Consider the following 23,006-nt stretch of genomic DNA (forward strand, 5'->3'; position numbering starts at 1 on the left):
CAAACATTGACCTCGAGACAAAGCTACCAGGACGCATGAGCATTCGCCACGAAACAGTTGGCACGGTCCGCTCCAAGGCACGCACAATTCGAATCGGGCGCTTTTCACGCGAGCCCCTGTTTAACCTAGACTGCCGACAAGAACGAGAGTGAAAAAAAAAAAAGAAACGGGCTTTCGTCCCTTCTGCGCATGTCAAATTCGAAGGTTATACGAAAGCTTTGTCGCTAGCGTAATTTGTTAAAACTGTGCATGCACGCGAGCTGCTACCAAGTCCTTTAATTTCTTGCAAAATCTAAAGCAAAACCCGTTCGTCGCCAGCAAGGAAATATTGCGTAGCAGAGCAGAGGAGCTGTGCAGTAAGTTACGTAGCGTTATTGTATTGCTCCTGGCCTAAATAAAGCGATTTATAAAACGCTTCTTACTTCTATGCTTAGACGGGAAGAAGTATTTACAAAATATGCACAATGCACTATGCTCAGTCTGTGAACCTCATTTTAATGGTGTACGCCAAATTTTGCTGCCAACAGTTCAGTCTCTTAACTGTACACGGGCTCATGTGCCGCTTGCCCTAACAAAATCTGGGTACCAAGTTCTCACAGAAACGGCGTTCTCATGCAGACAATACCTGGTCATCCCATCATCTTTGCGTCTAGACGCTAAAAAGAAGATAATGGTACGGTGGCCTATCCAAACATTTTAATAAAGAACATGATTTCTCTCTCTCGTTCTTATGCCGAGAAAGTAATGCGGCAGTAATGAAAGCAAACGGTAAGTTAAGTTATAAAAACGGGAAGTCAATGTTTACTGGGAAGCAAACGTCTTTTGCCTATGTTGGATTGAACGTGAAAAATTGGAATCGGTAGGATCAGTTTTTGTTAGTCGCAATCATTTGAAGCCAACCGACATTTTATTTGTCTGTTGTCTGTTGGCTTCCTGTGGTTATAATGTTGAATTGTCTCATCTTCTTTGACAAAACGATATTTGTTTATTAAACGTTAACGTGCACAGATAAAGCTGCGTGTACTGTGACACGTCTCTACCAGTCTGGAGCATCCCTGCCTCGCTTGGCAAGGAAACATGATTGGACATCCGACCGGTGCGCGCAATCACTTGAGTCACCGGTCTTGGAATACGAGTTGACTCAGAACAGCTCTCGCGGCAGCCGCACATAATAAAGTCCGTGTTTCCTGTTAAGACGCGGCTGTGACCGAATATTTTGCTGTCAGGGCTATTACTCAGAATCTCTCAAATTTAATACGAAAGACAACCATGTGCGTTAAAATCTTGTCGTGAGCGTTGTCTTCTAAGCACTTGAAGAGAACGCTTTCGAAGTACGTCCATTGGCACGATTATATATTCTACATAGGTCGAGGAAATCAGCTACTCAAATTTAGTGATTGTACTGCCGTTTGAAGCAAATCTGCACTAACACCAAAGGTAGTCCGAAAGGAAAGGTTGGATAAGTTAAACAGAAGGAATTATTAAGACTAAGATGTAGAGTCTATATGGAGTTAATGAGCGGCCCTCAGTAGCGAGATTACCCATCGTAGTTCTAGCAATGCGGAATAGATGTAGTACTAGAACTAGTCACATGGTTAGGTTCCGTCCAAAGCTTTGTACATGTTTGATATTTTCTTGTTTTAAGAGAAGTTACATTTCATCACTGCCATAAAGAATAACATCAACTCTAATGTTAAACCAAAAGTGAGCTCTATACGTCTCATGAACAAATAAAAAAAGAGAAAACAGTATTAGACGAGCTTTTATAAGTAGACTCGATGTCTGCTCAACTTCAGTAAAAAAGTACATTGCTTTTAAAGCTTGCTTTGGCTTTAATAATAAATTTCGAGCTCTTTCTACACCTGCGTCTGTCTGTTTTTTGTGTTCACTGAGCATTATACTCTTGTTCTCTTTCTTTTTTGCATGCTAAAGTTGTTAAAGAAAGCAGAAAGCAGTGCTTTTGGACTGAATGACCTGACAACTACAATAGTTGTCTATAATCCCTATGAACTGTTGCACTCGTCTTCATTCGATTATCATTCAGCTAAAACTACGCAAAAAATGTAGACAATTGGGACGGGTCCTACAATAGTTTCTGGTTTACTTTTTCTTCCGGCAAGCACTGCGGCACCGATCAGCTACGAGAAACGCGGAATTATGTGTAGACAAAATATCATTGTTGAATTTAACGCACAGTGCCTTAGCGATGCTGTAATTGAACCTATGTTAAATGGGTAGTACCTTATTCTTATAGCCAGAAATAAAATCACCACTGCCAAATGTAGAGCTGAGCTCACAGGACTGCCAGAAATGTAGACCAAATAGCGCTTCAACAGAGCCCGCACGTAACGTATGGTAGGCGTTAACTTCATTGCTTGGTAATGAAATGCACGACATCTACAGGACGCTTTATTTTGTACATGTGCACTGCGCACTTAAACGTTATCGAGAAAGCGGTGCTTGTTCCATTCGCCAACGCAGGTTTAACGAATATCTGCGTGTCTGTAACAGCTTTTATTCGCAACGAGTCAGATCAATTCTATAATTGGCGGGCGAAACCACAGCGACATCCACAATATTCCTAAGTCGTAACACTGCCCACCTCGGCGGAGTAAATAACGCATTCCAGTATTCACAAAGACGGTACCGCAAAGCAAAGCGTCAGACAAGCTTCATGGTTCAGGAGGCTTACGTACTTTCAAAGTTCATCAACAAAGTTTACGGATGGCCGCGTGGTCAGGGCGTCCTCAGTTCAGCGAGCACGACACTTTCCTACAGGCGACCGAGCGTACGTTGACCTTTCAAGTATCCGAAAGGCCTTCGCATACTCGCCACAATGGTTGAGTGGCTATTGCATTATGATGTCTGCTTTCTGTATCTTGATGTCTGATTTCTGTATTCGCCCTTCTCGATGCATTTCACGCAGTTGTTCAGCAAAAGTGAAGTATATGATCGACATCCCGACAGTTTTCGTGCATCAGCCAAAGATAGCTGCCGGTGGGTTCTGCAGACTTCAAAGCTTTAGAACGCAATGCGTACGCTAATACTCTTAGGACGCTAAACGTGCTTACAAAATTCGCGAAGGCATCGCTGTTACAGGCTCATTTATCGCCCGTTACTTAATGTAAGGAGACAAAAGGCGAATTATTTCCCGGTATCTTTATTATGTTACGAGCGTGCCGCAAATTCGAGGTTTAGCTTAAGAGCAAGCGAGAGTAAACAAAACAGTGCAAAAAAAACTATTATGAAAAATGCATAGCGTCATTCATTGCTGAACAACTTCTCGGAGAGTTGCGAAATTGGAGGCAGACTATATAGCGCTAATTAACTGATGCGGTAGAAGAAGCCTTGGAGAGAACAGTACAACATAACAAGCTTCGGCATAAGCGCGCTTGCCTTCATTGATCGCAAGTACGGAAGTAAACCAGCAGGCATGCAAGCTTTCGCCAAGAAACGCTCAGAACCAATAGAAAATCGACCGTTCTTAACGATGACAAATTACCTGCTTAAACACACCTTCGAACGCCTTAAAATCCGCCCCCCGCCAAGACACGCTCGCTAAACTCGGGAGCACACAGACACTTATCGCGTCATCGCCTGCCTCCCAGAAGACAAATGCTCCCTTCAGTCGCGGCGCCGCCACGTATGCCCGCCCGCCCCGAGCAACGACCCCTCGGCCGACGTTATATAGCGAAGTGGGGGCAACCGCACTGCGCGACCTTGGACCCCAGACGCACCTGCACTACCGGAGCGCAACCGGTTTCTAGTCGCACATAAGGGCGAGGGGTCAAGAGGTGCGCGCAGGCGACCACCTCCCCACCCGCCTCCACCACAAACGGCGCGACTCACCCGACGCTGCTGGCGCAACCACCGCCGCCGACGAGACCGCGATCCACCAGCAGCAGGCCAGACCAGCAGCGGCCGCCAGCAGCAGGAGCAGCAAGGGCACGGCCGGCCAGCCTCCCGAGCGGAAGGTGGACGAGGCGGCGACCATCGACGGGCGCTCATGGGGCGAGCCGAGGCCGGCGGCGGCTCCGGGCCCTGGGCGCGCACGCTGCTTCTCCGAGGGCCTCGGCGGCGCGTGCCAAGACAGCGCTGGTGGCAGGGCGTCACGGCGCAAGACCGGACTCGTCTTCGGCCTGGTCGCGAGCGAGCGCAGCAGTCCCGGCAAGGGCAAGGCGAGCGGCGAGGGTAGCTTCTGCCAGAGCATCGACCGAACCGGGCCCCCTTGCTGCTCGCCCTTTTCTCTCTGGGTATTTTCGGGTCAGGCCGCCTCGCTTCGGATGGCTGCCTGCCTGCTTGGCTGGCTGGCCGGACGGCTCCCGCTGCGAGAGACGTCGTCTTTGAAGAGTCCGTGTGTCCATACGAGGGAGAGAAGGGGGACGAGCAGCGGACGAGCGAAGCGTCGCGACGCAATGCGCGGTTTGCCCAGTGGCCTGCGCGTGAGCGGGCAATCCCCCCCGAGGCCAGACTCTCGTCATAACCATTAGCGCTCTCGACGGTCGCCGCGGTACCGGAGCAACAGGCGACGCCGGAAACGTGCGCCCGTTGGCCCCGAACGCTTTTCTTGAGTGTTCAATGAGGAAACCCCTTTACGGGGCCGTGCGGCGAGAAGGTAGCGGTGCATATCGCGCCCCGCGCTCGTTACGGAGGAAAATTCCGCCGCGACTCCTCATTCGCGAAATTTCGGTTAGTGTCATTGCCTCACCCTTTCATATCATCCGTTACGCCCCTTTCGTGCGCGTAACGGTACTAGAGGATCAAGTGTTATTGCATAGGCAGCATTGTTTCGAGACCATTTGTGTGACGCTCACTAACAAGAGCTGTAAGGGAACGTGGAAATGATGGTTAACCAGCTCAATCTGGTACTGGTGCCGTTGTTTTCACGAAGACCCTGCGAAATTGACGCAGAAGTTAGCGCTGAAAATGGGAGACTTGCGCGAACACAAACCTTTCTTACCCTGTCGGTGTACTGGATGTTTTAGCTAAAATGACCAAGCTATTAAAAGAACTAGGTACGAGATACCAAAATTTGACTGACTGTCAGCAGACGCATTGCACTGGCGGGAATATTTCTTTCTATATCCTTATTTGGCCGGTTAGCAGAAATTAGTCAGCCATAATAATGAATACTGATCGAATTGCCTAATTTACATGCCAAATTGTGCTTTGCCCTTGAAAACATCATATTCACCAAGGTCAATTTAAGGTCGATATATTTCTTACAACTTTTTTCCTTGTTATCAAAGTTTGTATGCAAAATACAAAAGAATCCATGATCGAGCGCATGACCTTGCACCTCGCGCGCACGACAGCACAGAGCTCAAAGGGGTTCTGATCTTTCTATTGATGGCCATGTTTCTTGCTACCCTGGGTTGTGGTTCTATTTTTTTAAGTGCGAAGCACTTTAGGGACCCGGGCTGTCGGCGTCTAATGGGATGTCATTTCGTCGTGGTCACGCGCAAAAGCAAGATCTCAAAACAGGGTCAAAACACGCGCAGAATTGATCAAAACCGGTTCAAAATAAACTAACATGATTCAGAATAATTTAAAGGACAGCAATAATCAAGCATTAAGCGCATTAATTAGCAGAAACTCGTGAAAATTGCTTCTGAAACGCCAGTCTAGTACCAGCGCAGCGCAAGAGAGGGCGCCACCACCCCACAAGCGCTCGATTCCTCCTGACTTGTGTAAGAATAGAACAAGAATAACATAAGGAAAACACCGGCGCATCACTGCTTCGCACTTCCCCAGATTTCACGTTAGTGGAGTAGCATTAGCGCCGGATTTTAAGTACACAAGCGCAGAATTTGGATCCAGAACTCCAATGTAGCTCCAATCCTGCTCAAATCCTGCGCTTGTGTAGTTCAAACCAACGGTGAGATAACATACGGGAAACACCGGCGCATCATAATGTTTCATTATATGAGCATTATGAATCCTTACCAACTAGTTCAGCTTTCTGTCGTTCTAAGCGTCACTGTTTCGCACTTCCCCAGGTTTCAAGTTAATGGAGCTGCATGAGCGCTGCATTTGAACCACACAAGCGCAGGATTTGAGCAGGATTGGAACTACATTCATTTTTTTTTCTCCACCTTCGCCTCGGCCCTCCGCGACCGATTTACGCTGCCGAGGAGGCGAGCGCCATCTGGATGGAGTTTTTGCAACTAACGTACCCGAGCGATCCGCTGTTGTTATGGTAGAAATGCTGGAAAAGGGGTTTGTGTTAGAGTTTCCTCGTAGCAGAATTATGTTTTCTCGCACATTCAAATTACAATCCGGCGCTATCATGTGTAATAGGTTGTAGTTAAGTCGTTCTTTACGATTTTTCTGACGGATTTTAATTTGAGAAATGCAAGTTTTGTTCACTAACACCTTGCGACACGCGGAGTGCCTTTGTGGTCGGGGTGGTTCGGGATGAATTTCACCGCCACGGATGCCATGGATGCCAATGCCTACGCCGAAGCTGGCGCCGATACTGACGCAGGATTTTCTGCGAGATGTATGTTTTGATGTTTGTTTGTTTCTGATGATGAAATGATGATGATGATGTTGAGATGATGTTTGTTTCTGCGAGATGAGACGTTCCTGGCGAGCGGGCGCGTCTACACCGAGCTTTGCTTTTTCCCGGCTTTCTTCCTATAAACGTGTTACTAGGCCAATGCTTCTACCACGAGTGGGTGTACGAAGTGTTGCCGAACCCGTGGACAGCATCCCCGACCCGATCCCGCTGGACATTCTCGGGTGAGAGTTATTGTTTTGCTGAACAACGCCAACTACGGCTAAGCCTACCTGGCTTAGCTTGAGTACGGTGCCACGCCTAGGCCTTGCGCCACAGCTGCACGCATAGGCTGCGCGTCACAGCTGTAGAATCTTGTCCCCGCCGCCGCGCCCGGTCGCCCACCGACATGGCTTGCCTGGTGGAAGGCACCACCATCTCGAAAGATGAGTGGAACGACGATTCCTGGCAGTCGCCCGGGTACCGAGCCCAAGAGAAGCGTCGGAGAGAACTCCGAGCTAAGCTTAACCCGCGGGAAGGCAGTGCTAGTGATGGTGCTGCGCCGAAACACCAACAACATCAAGTGAAACCGCGTCCGCCCCCGCTACGAAGATGCGCTCCGCTACCAATGATGCCGGCAGATGCCATCCACATTGTAGGACGGCCAAAAACACCTATCGACTTAACAAAGGTGCCGCCATGGCAACTATATGACTCCCTACTTAAGGCAGCTTCGCTACCAGACCAGCCTCCCGCCTCCAGAGACAAAGTGAGAGTTCATCCCACAAACAATACATTTACGCTAAGCGTCGCGGATTCCAAACGTGCGCAGACCTACCTCAGCATCACGTCGATTCAACTCGATGGTCACAATATCGACTTTCACGTCTACGCACCACCGCCCGACGATGCTCTACGGGGCATTATGTTCAACGCATTCGATAACTTCACCGATGAAGAGATCCTGCAGGACCTTCAAGCAAGCAATCCCGACCTGCCCGTCGTCGGGGGAAGAAGAATGGGCAAGACAAGACATTCTCATCGCGCTCACCGGAGACTTCCTGCCCCGCTGGATTTTCTACCACGGAGTGGACTTTCGCCTTTACCCTTTCTACAGTCGGGTGGAGGCATGTTATAACTGCCGAAAAGTAGGGCATCGCCCGGATGTATGCCCCCTGCCCAAGCAAGACCACTGCAACCGCTGTGGCGACAACCACCCTCAACCTATGTCGGACACCGAGCCCAAATGCCAGGCACGTTGCATCGTGTGCAATGGAGCGCATACCACCAACAGCTCGAACTGTAAATACCTGCTTTATAAAGAAGAAGATAACTTCTACCAACACCACAAATCAAGTTCAAGGATCAATAGCCGGGCCCTCTAACAACCCCATCACTCGACGGAGCCCGGTCCGCCTGGGCATTAGCAGCACCTCCCACAGCCGCTCAACCTCCCTTAACCGGTCAACCTCCTTCCCACCGCTGTCCCGAGGGGGCGACGGAGGGACGCCGCAACGGCGAGCCAGCAGGTCCCGGTCCCGCACCCCGTGCTCAAAACGTCACTCGAGATCTCGCTCAACCCAAAGGACTCCCTCGTCTTCGAGGGCAGTCACCACGAAGGAGTGGTCCCAGTCGTCCAGCAGAGCTCCACCCAATGAGGCGGCCCTGCAACATCCTCCCAGGAAGGTGGCCTGGGATCAAGGACCCCCGGCCTCCATCATGGCGTCGTCATCGGCCATTTCACAGGTGAGGGAGCTGGCCAGGGAGAACTCTTTCCTTAAAGCTCAAATCTCTTCCCAACAGTCCCAGATTGCAAAATTAATGAACTACATTCAAACCCTCGAGACTAAAATTAACAGGGCACTTTCCACTAACCACCACACACAAACACCTCCAACACCTACGCAAACACAAGAAGTACACTCTTCCCCTGCAGCCAGCAATACGGATCACTCTCTTCCACACCACAGCAATGTGGTGGTGTTTCCGTCAATGACGGAAACACCACCACAACCAGTACAGAACGCCGGCAAGCGCAAGGCTGCCACATCCACTGCATCCCTTCATGCCGAAGCTGACATCACCACGGCAATTTCTGCAGCGGTGTCTGCGGCCATATCTACACTAGCGACAAGATTAGAACCCCAATTTGATGCACGCTTTAACGCGATGCAACAGGCCATTATAGATACAAACAACTTGTTTGCCACACTCAAAAGCTTTACAGAGGCCACGCTAGCCGATTTCGGCGTGCAGCTGGCCAAGAAACGCACCTCATGAGCATGCCGTACAGCCATTTCAAAGCCATTTCAGCATTTCAAGTGCAGGGGATCACTCAAGAGCAGCCGACGACAGATTCCCGCCTCCTCCATATGTGGGAAGCGCACGAAGGCCTCCACATCAATGACCATGTAATCCATTATGGCTCCGGGCCCGTCACTCCAAGTTAACAATTTGGCAGTGGAACTGCAGGAGGTACCGTAAAAAAAGGAGCCACCTGCAGCAAATTATCCAGCATATTCAGAATAATCCCCAGCAAAAAGATGACGTCCCTGACGTCATAGCTCTACAAGAAACCAACGGCCACGTGAAACTCCCTAGCTACAAGGAGTACAACCAATTAGGCACACACAACACCCCCAGTACGGCTATCCTAATACACAACAATCTGACGGCCGTGCAGCACGAAATTGAAAGCACTAGCATACAAGACACGCTCATTCAAGTTCTACCGAAGAGAAGGGGATTCAAAACACTCTTCACATTAAACATATACAGCTCACCCAGAGAAAGGGGAGCAGACTTCCCACACATCTTTCGAAAAACATCTGCGCTAGCCAAAGATGCACAAATACTAATCATTGGAGATTTCAACTCTAAACACCCAGACTGGGGCTATCCCAAATCAGACCCAAAGGGCGTCCGGTTATGGGAAGCCATCCAAGATTGAAAGCTAACCATTCTGAACGACGCCCAACAGCAGCCAATGCGGATCGGAAACAGCGTGTGCAAGGATACCTCGCCACACTTGACGCTGTGCAGAAACATACCGTGCGCTCGATGGGAAAACACGGGCCTCTCGGCAGGCAGTGATCACTGCATCCTCTCCACTACCATTGCAACATCCACCAACAAAAGAGCCAAGACCACTGCGCGAATCACGGAGTGGAACAATTTCCGACAAATACGCTAAGAAGCTGCACCCGACACCATTTCGGACATAAACAAATGGGTCGAGTCGCTAAAGCAGGACGTGACCACCGCGACGCTCGAATTGGAGGTCACTCAAGACCAGCCGACGACAGATTCCCGCCTCCTCCACATGTGGGAAGCGCACTAAGGCCTCATGTGCAGGTGGCGGCGTCAACGGCACAACAAGAAGCTTCGCCGTCGCATCGCGAAACTCGAACGAGACATTGAAGCCCACAGAGCCACACTCGAACGCCAGCAATGGGGCCAAATCTGCAACAGCCTGAATGGCCAGATGGGCTGTAAGAAAACGTGGCATCTGCTACGACACCTCATTGACCCCGGTAGTTCCAAGTCGGCAGTACGCAAGCAATTCGAGCGTATAATCCACCAATATCCGGGTACCGACGAAGAGCTGCTGGAGGAGCTCGCCAACCGGTACATCAATACCTCCCACCAGAATCAGAAGAGCAGCAGCGCTAATGCAACAACAGTACAACTGCCACAATACACTGGAATCCCCAACCAAGAACTGGACGCCGACATCTCGGAGGCAGAGGTCGGCGCCGCGCTCCACAAGCTGCGTACAACATCGGCGCCCGGCCCCGACGGTGTGACCAACAAGACGCTGCAAAACCTCGATGCAAAGTCGTTAGGGGCCATCACCAAGTACATGAACGAATGCTGGAAATCCGGACAATTACCCCCGGAATGGAAACACGCCAGAGTCACCTTTATACAGAAACCGGGCAAGAAACTCGACCTCGGAAATCTTCGACCCATATCCCTGACCTCCTGCTTGGGCAAGCTAATGGAACACGTCGTGTTCTGCCGTCTACAAACCTACACGGAAGAGCACAACCTACTTCCCCCCACTATGCTAGGCTTCCGAGCTCACCTATCCACCCAGGATGCCCTCATTCAACTGCACCATGATCTCCTAAGACCAGAGAGTGGTACAAGCACCAAAGCCTTACTCGGCCTAGACCTTCACAAAGCATTTGATAACGTGAAGCACACTGCCATAGTAAACAGCTTGGCCGAGTTGCAACCGGGAGAACGCACGTACAATTACATATGCGCTTTTCTATCCAACCGTACGGTCGAACTCTCGGTGGGCAATCTAGTCTCCAAACCGATCAAACTCGGAAATCGCGGCACTCCTCAAGGAGCAGTTTTATCACCTTTCTTATTTAATCTCGCAATGAAGTCGCTACCATCCAAACTCGACAAGATACCCGGCCTGCGACACACTCTCTATGCCGACGACATTACGCTCTGGACGACCACGGGATCCGACGGACAAGTCGAAGAGTCCCTGCAGAAGGCAGCCGACACAGTCGTCCAGCATGTGAGTGACGCGGGTTTAGAGTGCTCGCAGAGCAAATCGGAGATACTAATACTGCGACCCCCAGACCGGCGCAGAATAAAAACCCCACTACCCAACATTAACGTGTACGTCAACATCACTGCAATACCTCACGTGGATTATATGAGGGTCCTGGGCCTTTTTGTACAAAAGAATCGCCACAACAACTTCACCATTGATCGTCTCACCATAGCAGTGAATCAGATGGTCCATTTAATCACCCGAGTGAGGACACGCAAGCAAGGTATGAAGGAGAAGGAGATGCTCCAAATCACCCACTCCTTTGTCATCTCAAGGCTCACCTACGCCCTTCCCTACCTACTTCTACTCCAAACTGAAAAGGCAAAACTGACCGCCTCATTCGCAAAGTGTACAAATCTGCGCTGGGGCTCATCCGTACCACACCTACCGAGCACCTCCTAAGCCTGGGGTTGCACAATACCGTGGAAGAACTCCTAGAAGCACACCGCATGGCGCACATTCACCGACTACAGGGAAGCAAGACAGGCCGTTGGATCCTGGACCGCATCGGGCACAGAGTGTCTCCAACGCACAACGATCCTGCCACCGTTCCCCCCAACATCAGAAAGAGGTTCATCATCAAGCCACTGCCAAAGAACATGCTGGCAGGTCATCACGACGGCAGACGAAAAGCAAGAGCTCAAGCCCTGCACAAAACCCACGGCTCCAACTCCGAAGCAGCATAAGTTGACGCTGCTCAATATTCCTTGCCACATAACACGTACGCAATTAGCGTAATTAGCCTCCCCAAGATAATCAACAACAATAACAACAACCAATTTACTTCCCGAGCAACACCAATACGGAAGGCCTGTTCTGTGCGGGCTCTCAACTCGGCGGAGGCAGAAGAGGCGGCCATTGCCCTCGCTGCAGCAGCCGGATTTACAACCATAATCAGCGACTAAAAGACCGCCATATCCAACTTTGCACGTGGAATCGTGGCCCCAGCCACACTACGACTACTGCACCCCCTACTCTCCCCTAAACAACAAGATAGTGAAGAACCCACCCCAATTGAATTGATATGGGTCCCGGCTCACGCAGGGAACCCGGGGAACGAGGCGGCCCACCAGTGTGCTCGAGGATTCGTCAGCCGAGCGGTGGGTCCCGTCTCCGACCCAGGGGACCTGGTCAGCGAGCCACTGACCACATACCACGAAATTGCCCAATACTACCGCCTCGCAAGACGGACAACCCCCCCCCCCCCCTCATCCCAAGCTCACCAAGGGACAAGAAGTCACCTGGCGCCGACTCCAAACGCACTCCTTTCCCAGCCCACAAATATACGCACACTTTTACCCTGATTTGACAGACCCACACTGCTCATTATGTGGGTCCATAGCCTCCTTAAATCATATTCTCTGGAACTGCAGAGATCTCCCCCCACCAGATCTCCTGGCCGCTCCCTCGCCTGAAGCGTGGGAAGCGATACTCATGAACCCGAACCTGGAGGTTCAACTTCGGGCCATCAAAAGAGCTGAGGAGGTGGCTGTAAGGCACCACCTGGTAGCCACCCCTCACTAAGCAAATTAACAAAATAAAGTTGTTTCCTCCTCCTCCTGCGAGATGGGGCCCTCATCACAATCGCGTTAAACAAATTTGGAAGCCGCTTAAGCTTCGCGTTTAAGAGTGGAACGCGATAGTTTTCGAAAATTCCTGAATCCTTGTCAGGCTTCCCGGCAACTGCAGGTTTCTTTTTTCTCCATCTTCGCCCCCGCGCGAGGATATTTTTTTTAATTCTGGGACCTCTAACTAGCCTTCATCTACAGGTTCGACAAGTGTCCCTGTAATTGTTTTTGTGATATGTAAACAGAAAAAAAAACACTTCTTCCAAACAACAAGTCTGCTAAAAACGTGACCAACTAGGTTCTATGCTCCTTGTGGCCGACTCAGTCAAAGTAACGAGGCGTTCACATAAATGTTGACTGCTGTAAAGAAGAAGCAGCTATGTTACTATACTATTATCATATTCATCGGTCACTGCTTGTCTGCTAAAATTATGGTATGGTTATGTTTAGCGTGCAACAATCGCTCACTGGCTTCGCCAATTGCCAATGTGCTTCTATGCTTTCTTCTTAGAAGATTAATGCAGGTATATGCTCTAAAAGTTCAAATACTTTCTTACCCAAGAGTTTGAGAACATCGCTTTTAGAAATCTACTTATGCCTACCTGTCTAACCGCTCTCTTTTGTGAGGGTCACTACACCCTTTTGATATAGTGCAGCAACAGACAAGTTTAAAGCAACTAGTGCATGTGCTTTGCATAATGTACCATAGAATGAATTTGTTGACGCCATGTTCGTGATACAATAATAATAATGAATTAACATGACTGAGGACAGTAGTATAAGTGCAGTATGCCTGTTATGTAAGAGAACTGCGGTTATTTGGCACCCTGCAATTGTAGCCTCCCGATACAGATATTTTGTGTTGAAGAGCAGATAATTGGGCAAGTTGGTTAATAATTTCGGGTAGCTCCGCAAGGGACGAAGGCGCAAAAAGTGAGGCAAACACGGCGCTGCACTATCAATTGCAAGTTGATTGTGACAACAAAAAATAAATCATTACACACTGAGTACATCACGTGATTCCTAATCAAAATTTAGCGCAAACAACACTCAAACGTGAGACAAATTACACAAACCAGGCAGGCAGCATTGACGATTGCAGGTTAGAACGAACTAACCATATGCGTTTGTTCTTCACACTTAAGCAACGAGAGTGTTGGCTGGATGATGCTTGTGGAACCCTTATTTCTGATAAGGAAGTCATCCATGACTTTCCTCGACACCATTCCTCGATGTTTGAAGAATACCTTGGTGCCTTCAAAAACCAGCCTACAGCCCAAGCACGCTGAGAACTGATGGTTGGGAACATGCAAATGCCTTCCGAAAACTTTTGGGGTCTCTTAACCAAATATTAAGGCAATGGCCAGTCGGGTCAATATGTGGCGTTGTTTGTCTTCGTCCCTTGCACTGCCTCTCAACAATGAGGAATATTCGCGCGAGTTATTGTGGCAAATGAAGGCTGCCGATATTTTTTTTCCGAGCACCCACACAGATCAAAGCTTTAGCCATTGTAAGGAAATGCTAATCCTTCATCATATGATGATAAATGTGACGCCAAATTTCAGAATCCCGAGAATCCTCACCTGTTTATAACCCGACCATTGAATTCTTCGCACTACAAAACGACTAAAATCAAAAACAGAATTTTCTCACAGCCAAAACGACACGTGAATCGACGTTAGAGAAAATTATGTCGCTCCACTATGTCGAACAGAGACGCGCAGTGCGCAAGGCTGCGGCACACAACACAACGCCATGAAACCCGGGAACCCTCGCTCCGTCGTCAATGGTTGGCCGGTGCAGGTATTGGAGGCCGAAATTATGAAGGACGTTGTCGTGCAAGAACTTTTTGCGACCCAACGGCTCGGAACGAGTGAACAACATTACAATTAGAGGCTCGACGCAACCAAAGCAGGCGCTCGTCGGAAGAGTGCCACGCCAGTGATGCTGTATGGACCAGGAGATGAGCAGTGCGCTCTGTGCTATATCATCGTTCACAGGAAATACGTTTGCCCAACGGCATACCGGCACCCTGTGCGTGAGAATTGCGGAATAATATTTCCCGTTTCTGTGGAGGGGACCACGGAACAAAAGATAAAATATTCACAAAGAAGTAGAAGGCCGACATATGATATCTGTCTGCAAAACAATTGTGCTATAACGTCGAGCTATTTCGTTTTGAGTTTATTCAGATCTCCTGACGTCAAATTGACGTAGCCCTCGACGCAAACACGTGCGGTGACCCGCAAGGTTGTTCCAACAGTAGAATGAAATGTTATCGTTGCTTATAGGAAGTGACACTTTGCTTGGTTTGAAAGCGAATATCATTGCCCACCATGACAGGTTTTCCTTATATAATTGGCGTACGGGAGGCGAGAAGCTTGCTACCAACACCACCTAGACAGTACAAGGCCTCAACGCTTTGTTATATGATGCCATGCTACCTGGCTCGACTCGCATAGATTTAAATGGGCACGAAAAGCAGCCGGGCTGATTATTGCGTCACTGCTTTCGTCATGCTGCGCTATGCAGTGAAAGATTTGGGACAAGTAGCCTGACGTCACGAAACGGAGTGGGAAGGCCTGATATCTAGATGGTGTTGGTGCAACGGAGGAGAGGGTTTTGGTGGGGCAGAGCTAAGACAGTTAGAGTAGATAACCAGTTCAGGGGAGTGGTGCCCGCCTCTTCGATTGTTCCGTCTCCCCTTGCTTAGCATGAGGTGGCTCGTCCACAACTGCGACGACGTACAACCGGGTGTTAGAAATGCCATCGGAATGGACGCTCAGTGAAGATTTGGCAGATCAGTCTTGTATTCGAGCCGAAAGGGCACGGAAACATTGTACTACCATGCAAAATTTACATTATATGCATCAAAATCAGCTCTCGCCAGTTGCTGCGAATCGCCAGGGTCAGAACAATTGAGGGACAGGCTACTCCTTGATGGACTTCTATTCCTTTCGGAACGGGGCTAGTCCCCGGCTAATTAATTTTCTTCGGCATGTTACTGCATCTTACATGCGTGCGCATCACTATGTGGGGATGATGTGCAGTTTTTTGACGTCATGTGACAGAACGGGGAAGTAGGAGTCGCCCGAAAACATTTTTACCAATCGCGAAGGATTGATAGTGACAAAGGCGTAAGGTCCCAAGGAATGTTTTTTTTGTGTGCGGCTTAATAATGCATAATCACTGCATACGCGTCATTTTCAAATGGAGAGTTCTCGTGGTTTTCGTGACGTCTCATGAAAGACGGATAATGCGGGCAGGTATTCAACATTGTTTGCCAACCGCGGAGAGCTACGGAAGAAAATGGAATATAAACAGCTTGGAATACCTTTACGTTACAGCACCCGTCAAACAGGAGAGACCATCCGGACTAAGAACAGAGGCATAAAATGGAAGAAATGGTGCAAGCAATAGTGGAAAACAACGAAGCAAGGAGGCTACGATGAAGACGGAAAGCACATTCCGCCGTTGCACACTAGCAACAAGTTTGACCTCCTGAGAAAGCCAGAAGCGGCAGCACGAGAACAAGACAAAAGAGAGGTGTATAACCAACCGCATACAAATCAAGGCAAGAAGCAGACCTCAGCAGAGCCGGGCCATACAAGACCGCGAAAAACAGCAGGAACCTATGCCAGCGTGACAAAACCACCACATCGTATAGACAAACGACAATACCTACCGGGACGCAACAAGCACTCAGGCGATCAGCAAGGGAAAGAAGAACTCTGACCGATAATAGTTGTCAACTACAACAGGCGAGCAGACAGACGAAAGCTGACGGAACAGCTCCAGACGAGAACAACTCGAGAAAGGAGGAAGCGTTGGAGACGCAACCGACGCACAGGCACGTGAGTCGACTAACCTGTTCGTCGACGGATGAGACGCACACCCTGCACATAACATACGAAGACATACAGCATAATCCGATTATCGGAAGCCTACTGAGGCAAATAGAAGAGATGCGCAGACAGAATCAGGAAAAAGAACTAGCTATGGCGGGACTGGCCGAACAACTAGGCGGATCAGCGTCGCAATTGAATGCACTAGTCGAGAGCGTGAACACACGAAAGAACGCTGTTAGTGGGCAGCGGGAAGATCCCGAAAATTGTCGAGCTACACATTGTCACAGTGATCGAGCTAAACCATATACACAGACGACACTGCTAGCGAATAGCGAAAACCGCAGAAACGGAGGACAAACGGAAGAGGCCAACAAAGCCCGCGAACCCAAGGAAGTGAAACAACTCAAATAATGATATGACAATGAATCTGCAGGAGTAGCAAGAGAAAGAAAAATAAATTATGACAGTGTATACCAAATAGACCAGAGAAACCCGAGATAATAGCACCACAGGAGACAGAAGGAACGCTTAAAAATGAAAGCCCCCCCTTCTTAAGGAAAGATGGTTGAACGCCAAGCTTTCGCCCCTGCAAACTGAATAAAAGTCAGTCCAAAGCCAACAACCACGCAACGAACCCAAAAAATGCTGTGCGACCCGATTTGATTGGTTGTTTGATTGTGATTGTTCGAATGTGATTTGATAGGTTGTTTAGGATTGTATTTTTTGAACGTTGAAGTTCAATGAAGACACATTTCGTTAAGCTGCACAGCCTTTATTTTAGATCACGTAGCCGTTATTACACGCGCACACTTACACTTTCACAGACAGTGCGCTCAGCCACTGGACTCGTGGCAGCTCCTCGTGGCGGCCGCGGTGTAGCCGACCGCGGCGACTACTAGCAGCCGTGTATTGGAGTGTGCTTTATTAATAATAAAGCACACAGAAAAGAGCGAGGATCATGGAGTCTTTTCAAACGAGAGCGTTTCAGAGAAAGGTGATTTCGCGTTCCGCTTGCGAGCTCCACGGACCACGTACGACAGCAGAACTTGGCTGAGATGTTCCCAACAGCGCATGCTACCCGCGGACTATGTTATTTCAACAAACCCGAGGGGTGGTTCAGGGCCCCTTTAAGGCACTTCACCTCAACGTCTGTGTGGCAACCTGCCTCTTTTTTATCCCCTTAAAAGGCCCCTATACTACCCAGAGGTCGAAATTTAGTTTTGGTGTTGCAGTTGTGCACGAGTCTACAACGATCACGAAGCCGCGAGAATTTTTCGAAATGGTGCTGTAATAGCGGAGTTCCACGCGTTTGATGATCGAAACACGGCCCTCGCTCGTTTCGCTATTTCCTTTGCTAGCCTCCTCGTCGGGTGGTCTCTTCTACTCGCCGACTGCTCCTCCAAATGTCGCGGGACATGCGTCATCGCCAACGCGCTGTCCATTTCCGGTTAAGGCACGTCTACGCTAGCGGCAAATATACCGATGGCGAACCGGCCTCCAGCGCCGTAGAACGTCTGCCGCGCGAGAGGTGTCCAAAGTAGACAGCAGTTCGGCCGGCGCACCGCCCGCAGCACGATCAACGGTCCAATCCACGACGGCGAAGCTGCGCGCCTCCGCCACAGGCGACGAAAACATCGGCTGCAGCTCAGCTGCAGTGCACGGCTACCGACGGGAGACGACCGACTCGGCTGTGCTCGCATCGCAGCTGACGGCGCCGTTAATAGCAGCGTATTTTTCTTTTTTGTGTGCAATTATTGCGAAGAGCGATAACAACGATAACAAAACATTGCAGCTTGTGAACGTCGGTAATTCATTTCGAAGGTCCGTCCGCTTTAGCTTTGAAGGGAACCGGAAAAGGCCTAGCGACGATATCGGCGATAGCGGCGGTGAGGCTGCCGCACAAATGAGTCCCCGTCTCAAACTCTCTACGTACGTACGGCAACTAAATCTCGCCGTTCCCGAGCAAAACCGCTGTCGAACGGCGGCCCGCGAATGGAAAACGGCGTACGGCGAGTTACCGTGACGAAACACGCAAAAATAACCTTGATACCGAAACCAGGGACGAGTCTACAAATACAAAATTTGAGACCTATCTCCCTCACGTCATGCCTGGACAAATTGCTAGAACACGTGATTCTATATCTCCTGCAAGAACACATGGACAAGCACGAACTCTTCCCCAGCACAATGTTGGGCTTTAGACAACGCCTCTCCACACAAGATCTCATGCTCAGACTATCGGAGGAGGTCATCAACCCTATTCACAGCAAACGAACCAAAGCAATCCTAGCTCTAGATTTAACCAAAGCATTCGACAAAGTCAAGCACGAGGCTATCACGGAAGCCCTTTCAAATCTAGGAGTAGGCGAGTAACCCACACCTACGTCAAAGCCTTCCTATCCGCTAGGACGGCGGAGATACGTTTCGGGTCACTCACATCCGACCCCTTCACACTGGGAAGCAGGGGAACGCCGCAAGGATCAGTACTCTCACCCCTCCTTTTCAATGTCACGCTCATACCCATGGCACAGCTGCTCGAAGGAATACCAAACATATCGCACTCCCTATACGCAGACGACATTACACTCTGGGTAACCAAGGGAAACGACGGAGAGTTCGAGCACCTACTGCAAACTGGAGCAGACATTGTCTCAGAACACGCCAGAAAGATAGGATTATCGTGCTCCCCGCAAAAATCGGAACTTCTTGTTATGAGATGAAATCCACGAGGCCACACAAAAACCTCAGACCCGATAGAAATATACGTGGACGACACCCTAGTTCCCGAGGTCCAAACGATCCGGATACTAGGTATGCACCTACAAACCAACGGTAAAAACACAGTGACTATCAACAAACTTACGGCATGCGTGAACCAAACCAACCGTTTGATCCGACGCATCGCCAACAAACACTTTGGTATGAAGGAAGCGGATCTTAGGCGTCTAATCCAGGCTTTCGTGCTCAGCCGTTTCCTGTACTCCCTCCCATATCTCAACCTGTATAAAGCGTAGAAGGAAAGGTAAACTGCCTCATAAGACAAACCTACAAGGCAGCGCTCCACCTGCCGAGTTACATATCCACCGAGAGACTCCTGAAAATGGGCATCCACAACACGTCCGACGAACTAGTTGAAGCACACAGAACAGCCCAATACGAAAGATTAACCAAGACACCTGCGGGAAATCACATCCTAAGGAGACTAAACATCCCGTACGAGAGCACTCAAATGAACGTCGAGCACATGGCTCTGAATTGCGAAAAATAACACTAGAAACACCGTTCCGCCTTCTTAGATTTGACTTAACTGTTCAAAATTCACTATCTTTAGGTGCATCGACCCCCTGGGCACAGCGACGGGAAGGTGGGCGATGCCATCCAGGATTTTATTGCAGCGTGAGTAAAATATCGACAATAAAATCAGAACCTATAGTTTCGCTATATTTCTACAAAATCAATTAGATTAGCTGTATATTTGCTTTTATTGATTCCTTCGTTTTAATAAAATGATAAGCTATAATCTATTTATAATTCACAAAATTTATTTACTTTATTTTATAATACTTTTTTCCTGTTGTTATATTGAACTACCCGGTTCCTGGCGAATCCTCTGCAGTGGGCATGTGCCACTAACATCTAGGTTCTACATCTACATCCTTCCATGGAAGAACTGGAATCAATTCTTGGCCGATCCCCCGCGGTGGGTATTTGCCATTTGTACGGTGGATCATCATCATCATCAACTGGAATCATCGCTGTCGCGACTGGAGTTATGAGGACGCCTCCGAACCCGAGTAGGGCTACCAGCGTACCCGCCGCCTTTATATTGCGTGCCGTGCCCTTCGCTGTGCTGGCAGCGACGACGGTCGGTGCTTTCTGCGTGCTGCTCTACTTCGTCCTGGCCGACCACCGCCAGAAGAGGTCGTTGTGCTGCTCGGACGTCGCAAGGACACTGCTGTCCTTCAGCAACCTAAGCGTCGACCCGTGCTCAGACTTCGCGGGCTACGCCTGCTACCACCGCAAAACACTCGACGAATGGGCGCTGAGCACGAACATGGTCAAGCTCTCGGTCGTCTACCCGACACTGCAGGGCCGCCTACGAAATCCCGCTGCCGATTCCTTGCGCAGTCACCACAGGTATGCCGCCTCAACGCATCACAGTGCTTTTGTTTCGGTAGTATTCATCCCGATTGATTAGCAGTAGGTCGTGGAGGTTTATCTTCAAGCACCGCACGGGCCCGGGCTTGCCCGATAGCTCAATCCGAAGCGATTGTTGGCGGGCCTGGACTGGGCTCAGGTTTGAAGCCGCGAGCATTGGCCCGTCGTTCACTCATGGCCCTAGTTCGGGCGATCGAGCAGCATAGATGCAAAGAATTTTGTGCGAAACTCCAGAGACAAGTTGCAAAATCTGGCTCCTAATTATCTTAGCAAACAAAATAAGAATGTTTCTAATTATATTTTCTTTGAACTTTAAAAAAATAGTCCTAGTTCGTTTTCTATCTACCGAAAGAAACTTTATTATATCCAATGAAAAAATATGTGCAAAAAATGGCTATTCATACGGTCTGATTGTGACGGCTTTTGCGATGGAACTATTTTACCGCTCTCAATACGACTATTCAAATTATCTCATTTTATGGCTCTTCATTTATTGCCCACCTTGACGATTGTTTTATGGTCGCTGCAGCACACAAAGATGGCTTCAAGCTTAACAGCATTGGCATTGTTTTTCGTACGTCTAAAGTTCATACATGGGAAGTGATAAGTCGGGCACTCAGCAGGGTCGGCGTGGCAGCGCATTTTGCATAACTGGTCATCTCTCCCAAATGTTTCGTAAAGTTTGCAAATTTCGCCTAATTTTACGATTTTGTGAGTGCTGTATCGAGTTTTTCACAAGCGAATGCTGTTCATTATAAAGCTATCTCACGATGCACTGACTCGCAAAAAAAATCACTGCGCAGCAAACGACGAGACATAAAAAAAGATAACACGCAACACAGGCGTTCGTGTAGAGCGCTTTTGGGTTGTATCGCCTTCATCCTTTGTCATCGGTTCTGCGCTCTAGGATTTTCCGACGATGCAATACCTACTGACCCGACTACCAATTTCGGTGCGGTAGGGTGGAGCAATATTTCTAAAAATTATGCAAAAAGATGACAGTTTCGCCCAAATAGCGAAGCACGGACAGTGATAACGACGTTTGGCGTTGTGTATTGAACCCCTCGGAAGAAGGTGCTCTAACTATGCGCGACTGCACCTATATACGCGAGTGCGAGGTATGCCGCTAAGCCATATATTTCTGACACCCTTAAAACCTTCAACACGCCATGTAGGGCCTGTAATGCATCTCACAGGCGCCACAGCGTTGACCGAACAAAGCGGCGCCAGCAAAATTATATAATTTTCGTAGCGTGAACACTAATACGTTTTTGCATTTCTTATTAGTCAGAAGATTGAGGACAAACGACACGTCCTGTGAATGACATCTTTGATGACCTTTGCTTGCGCTCGGCAATTCACGAAAACATTAAGATATAATAGCGCCCAGAACATAGATTTGGGCCGCTATAACGTATGAAGTCATTCCAAATGTTTCTATTCCATTTTTACAACCAACCTTCCAGGATCTGTAAATATTTTTTTTCGGGCCACTCTCCGCTTCGCCTGTCTGTCAAGCGACGTCACGAAAATCACGACAATTCCACATCTGCTATGACGTGTCCACAATGATTGTACATGAGTAGACCGAACAGAAGAAAAATGGGTATTTCCGGTTGAGCGCCTTTTTCGCCATTAGCCTTCCGCTATTCGTCAAAAGCTTTCGTGCAGCGACCACTTCGCTTGTCTATCACGCGACATCACGCGACATCACAAACCGCGAAAACGCACAACGTCACATTGAGGTGAACGCATTAAAGATACATTAGAATGCCGAGCAAAACTGATATAGCCGAAGACTGTCCCGTAATGAAAGGAATAGAACATCGCAGCTGGCAAATCACGATTCTCATTGCGTTTTCTTCAGGCACATTCACGACAGGCGTCATTTAGACCATATAAAGCACAGGCTTCAATCTAAGTTGCTTTTCGGAATACGGGGTAAGTATACGGTATGCTAGGTATGGTGAATGTAACCTCCGCACTCAGAAGTGCATCTAAATATTGGAGCACACTTATGCTTCGCCTTCAAGAGTAGAACGCGATAGCGTTATCGGGGCCCGTTCGCATCGCATCGTTCGCATACGGCAAAGTAGGCTTCATTCACTACAACAGTGAACATGGGAAAGCCAACTTACAAAGACCAAGCTTACACCGATTCCCTTAAAGTCGGCTTCACATTTAAACTGAAATGCATTGCTGGAAAGCCGTTTTTTCAGGGGCAATATAAGTTGTCTTATATTAAAATGTGAAGGCCCTAGGACCTTTTTTATTATTTTATTAATTGTTCGCTATTGCCCCGATGCGCGCAGGTCTGGTTTCCTCGTAGCAGAATTAGGTTTTCTCGTACATTC

General features: G+C 48.9%; 1 protein-coding gene across 1 annotated transcript in view; it reads right to left on the reverse strand.

The window, feature by feature from the left end:
* Window positions 1-4,381, reverse strand: part of LOC119461635 (pancreatic triacylglycerol lipase-like) — a 64,478-nt gene extending 60,097 nt beyond the window's left edge. Inside the window, exon 1 of the mRNA XM_037723000.2 lies at window positions 3,850-4,381. Within this exon, the coding sequence (XP_037578928.1) occupies window positions 3,850-4,210 (361 nt within the window). The 5' untranslated portion in view covers window positions 4,211-4,381. The remainder of the gene's footprint in view (window positions 1-3,849) is intronic.
* Between the last annotated feature and the right edge of the window lie 18,625 nt (window positions 4,382-23,006).

This window comes from Dermacentor silvarum, chromosome 8 (genome assembly GCF_013339745.2).
Source record: "Dermacentor silvarum isolate Dsil-2018 chromosome 8, BIME_Dsil_1.4, whole genome shotgun sequence".
NCBI classification, from domain to species: Eukaryota; Metazoa; Arthropoda; class Arachnida; order Ixodida; family Ixodidae; genus Dermacentor; species Dermacentor silvarum.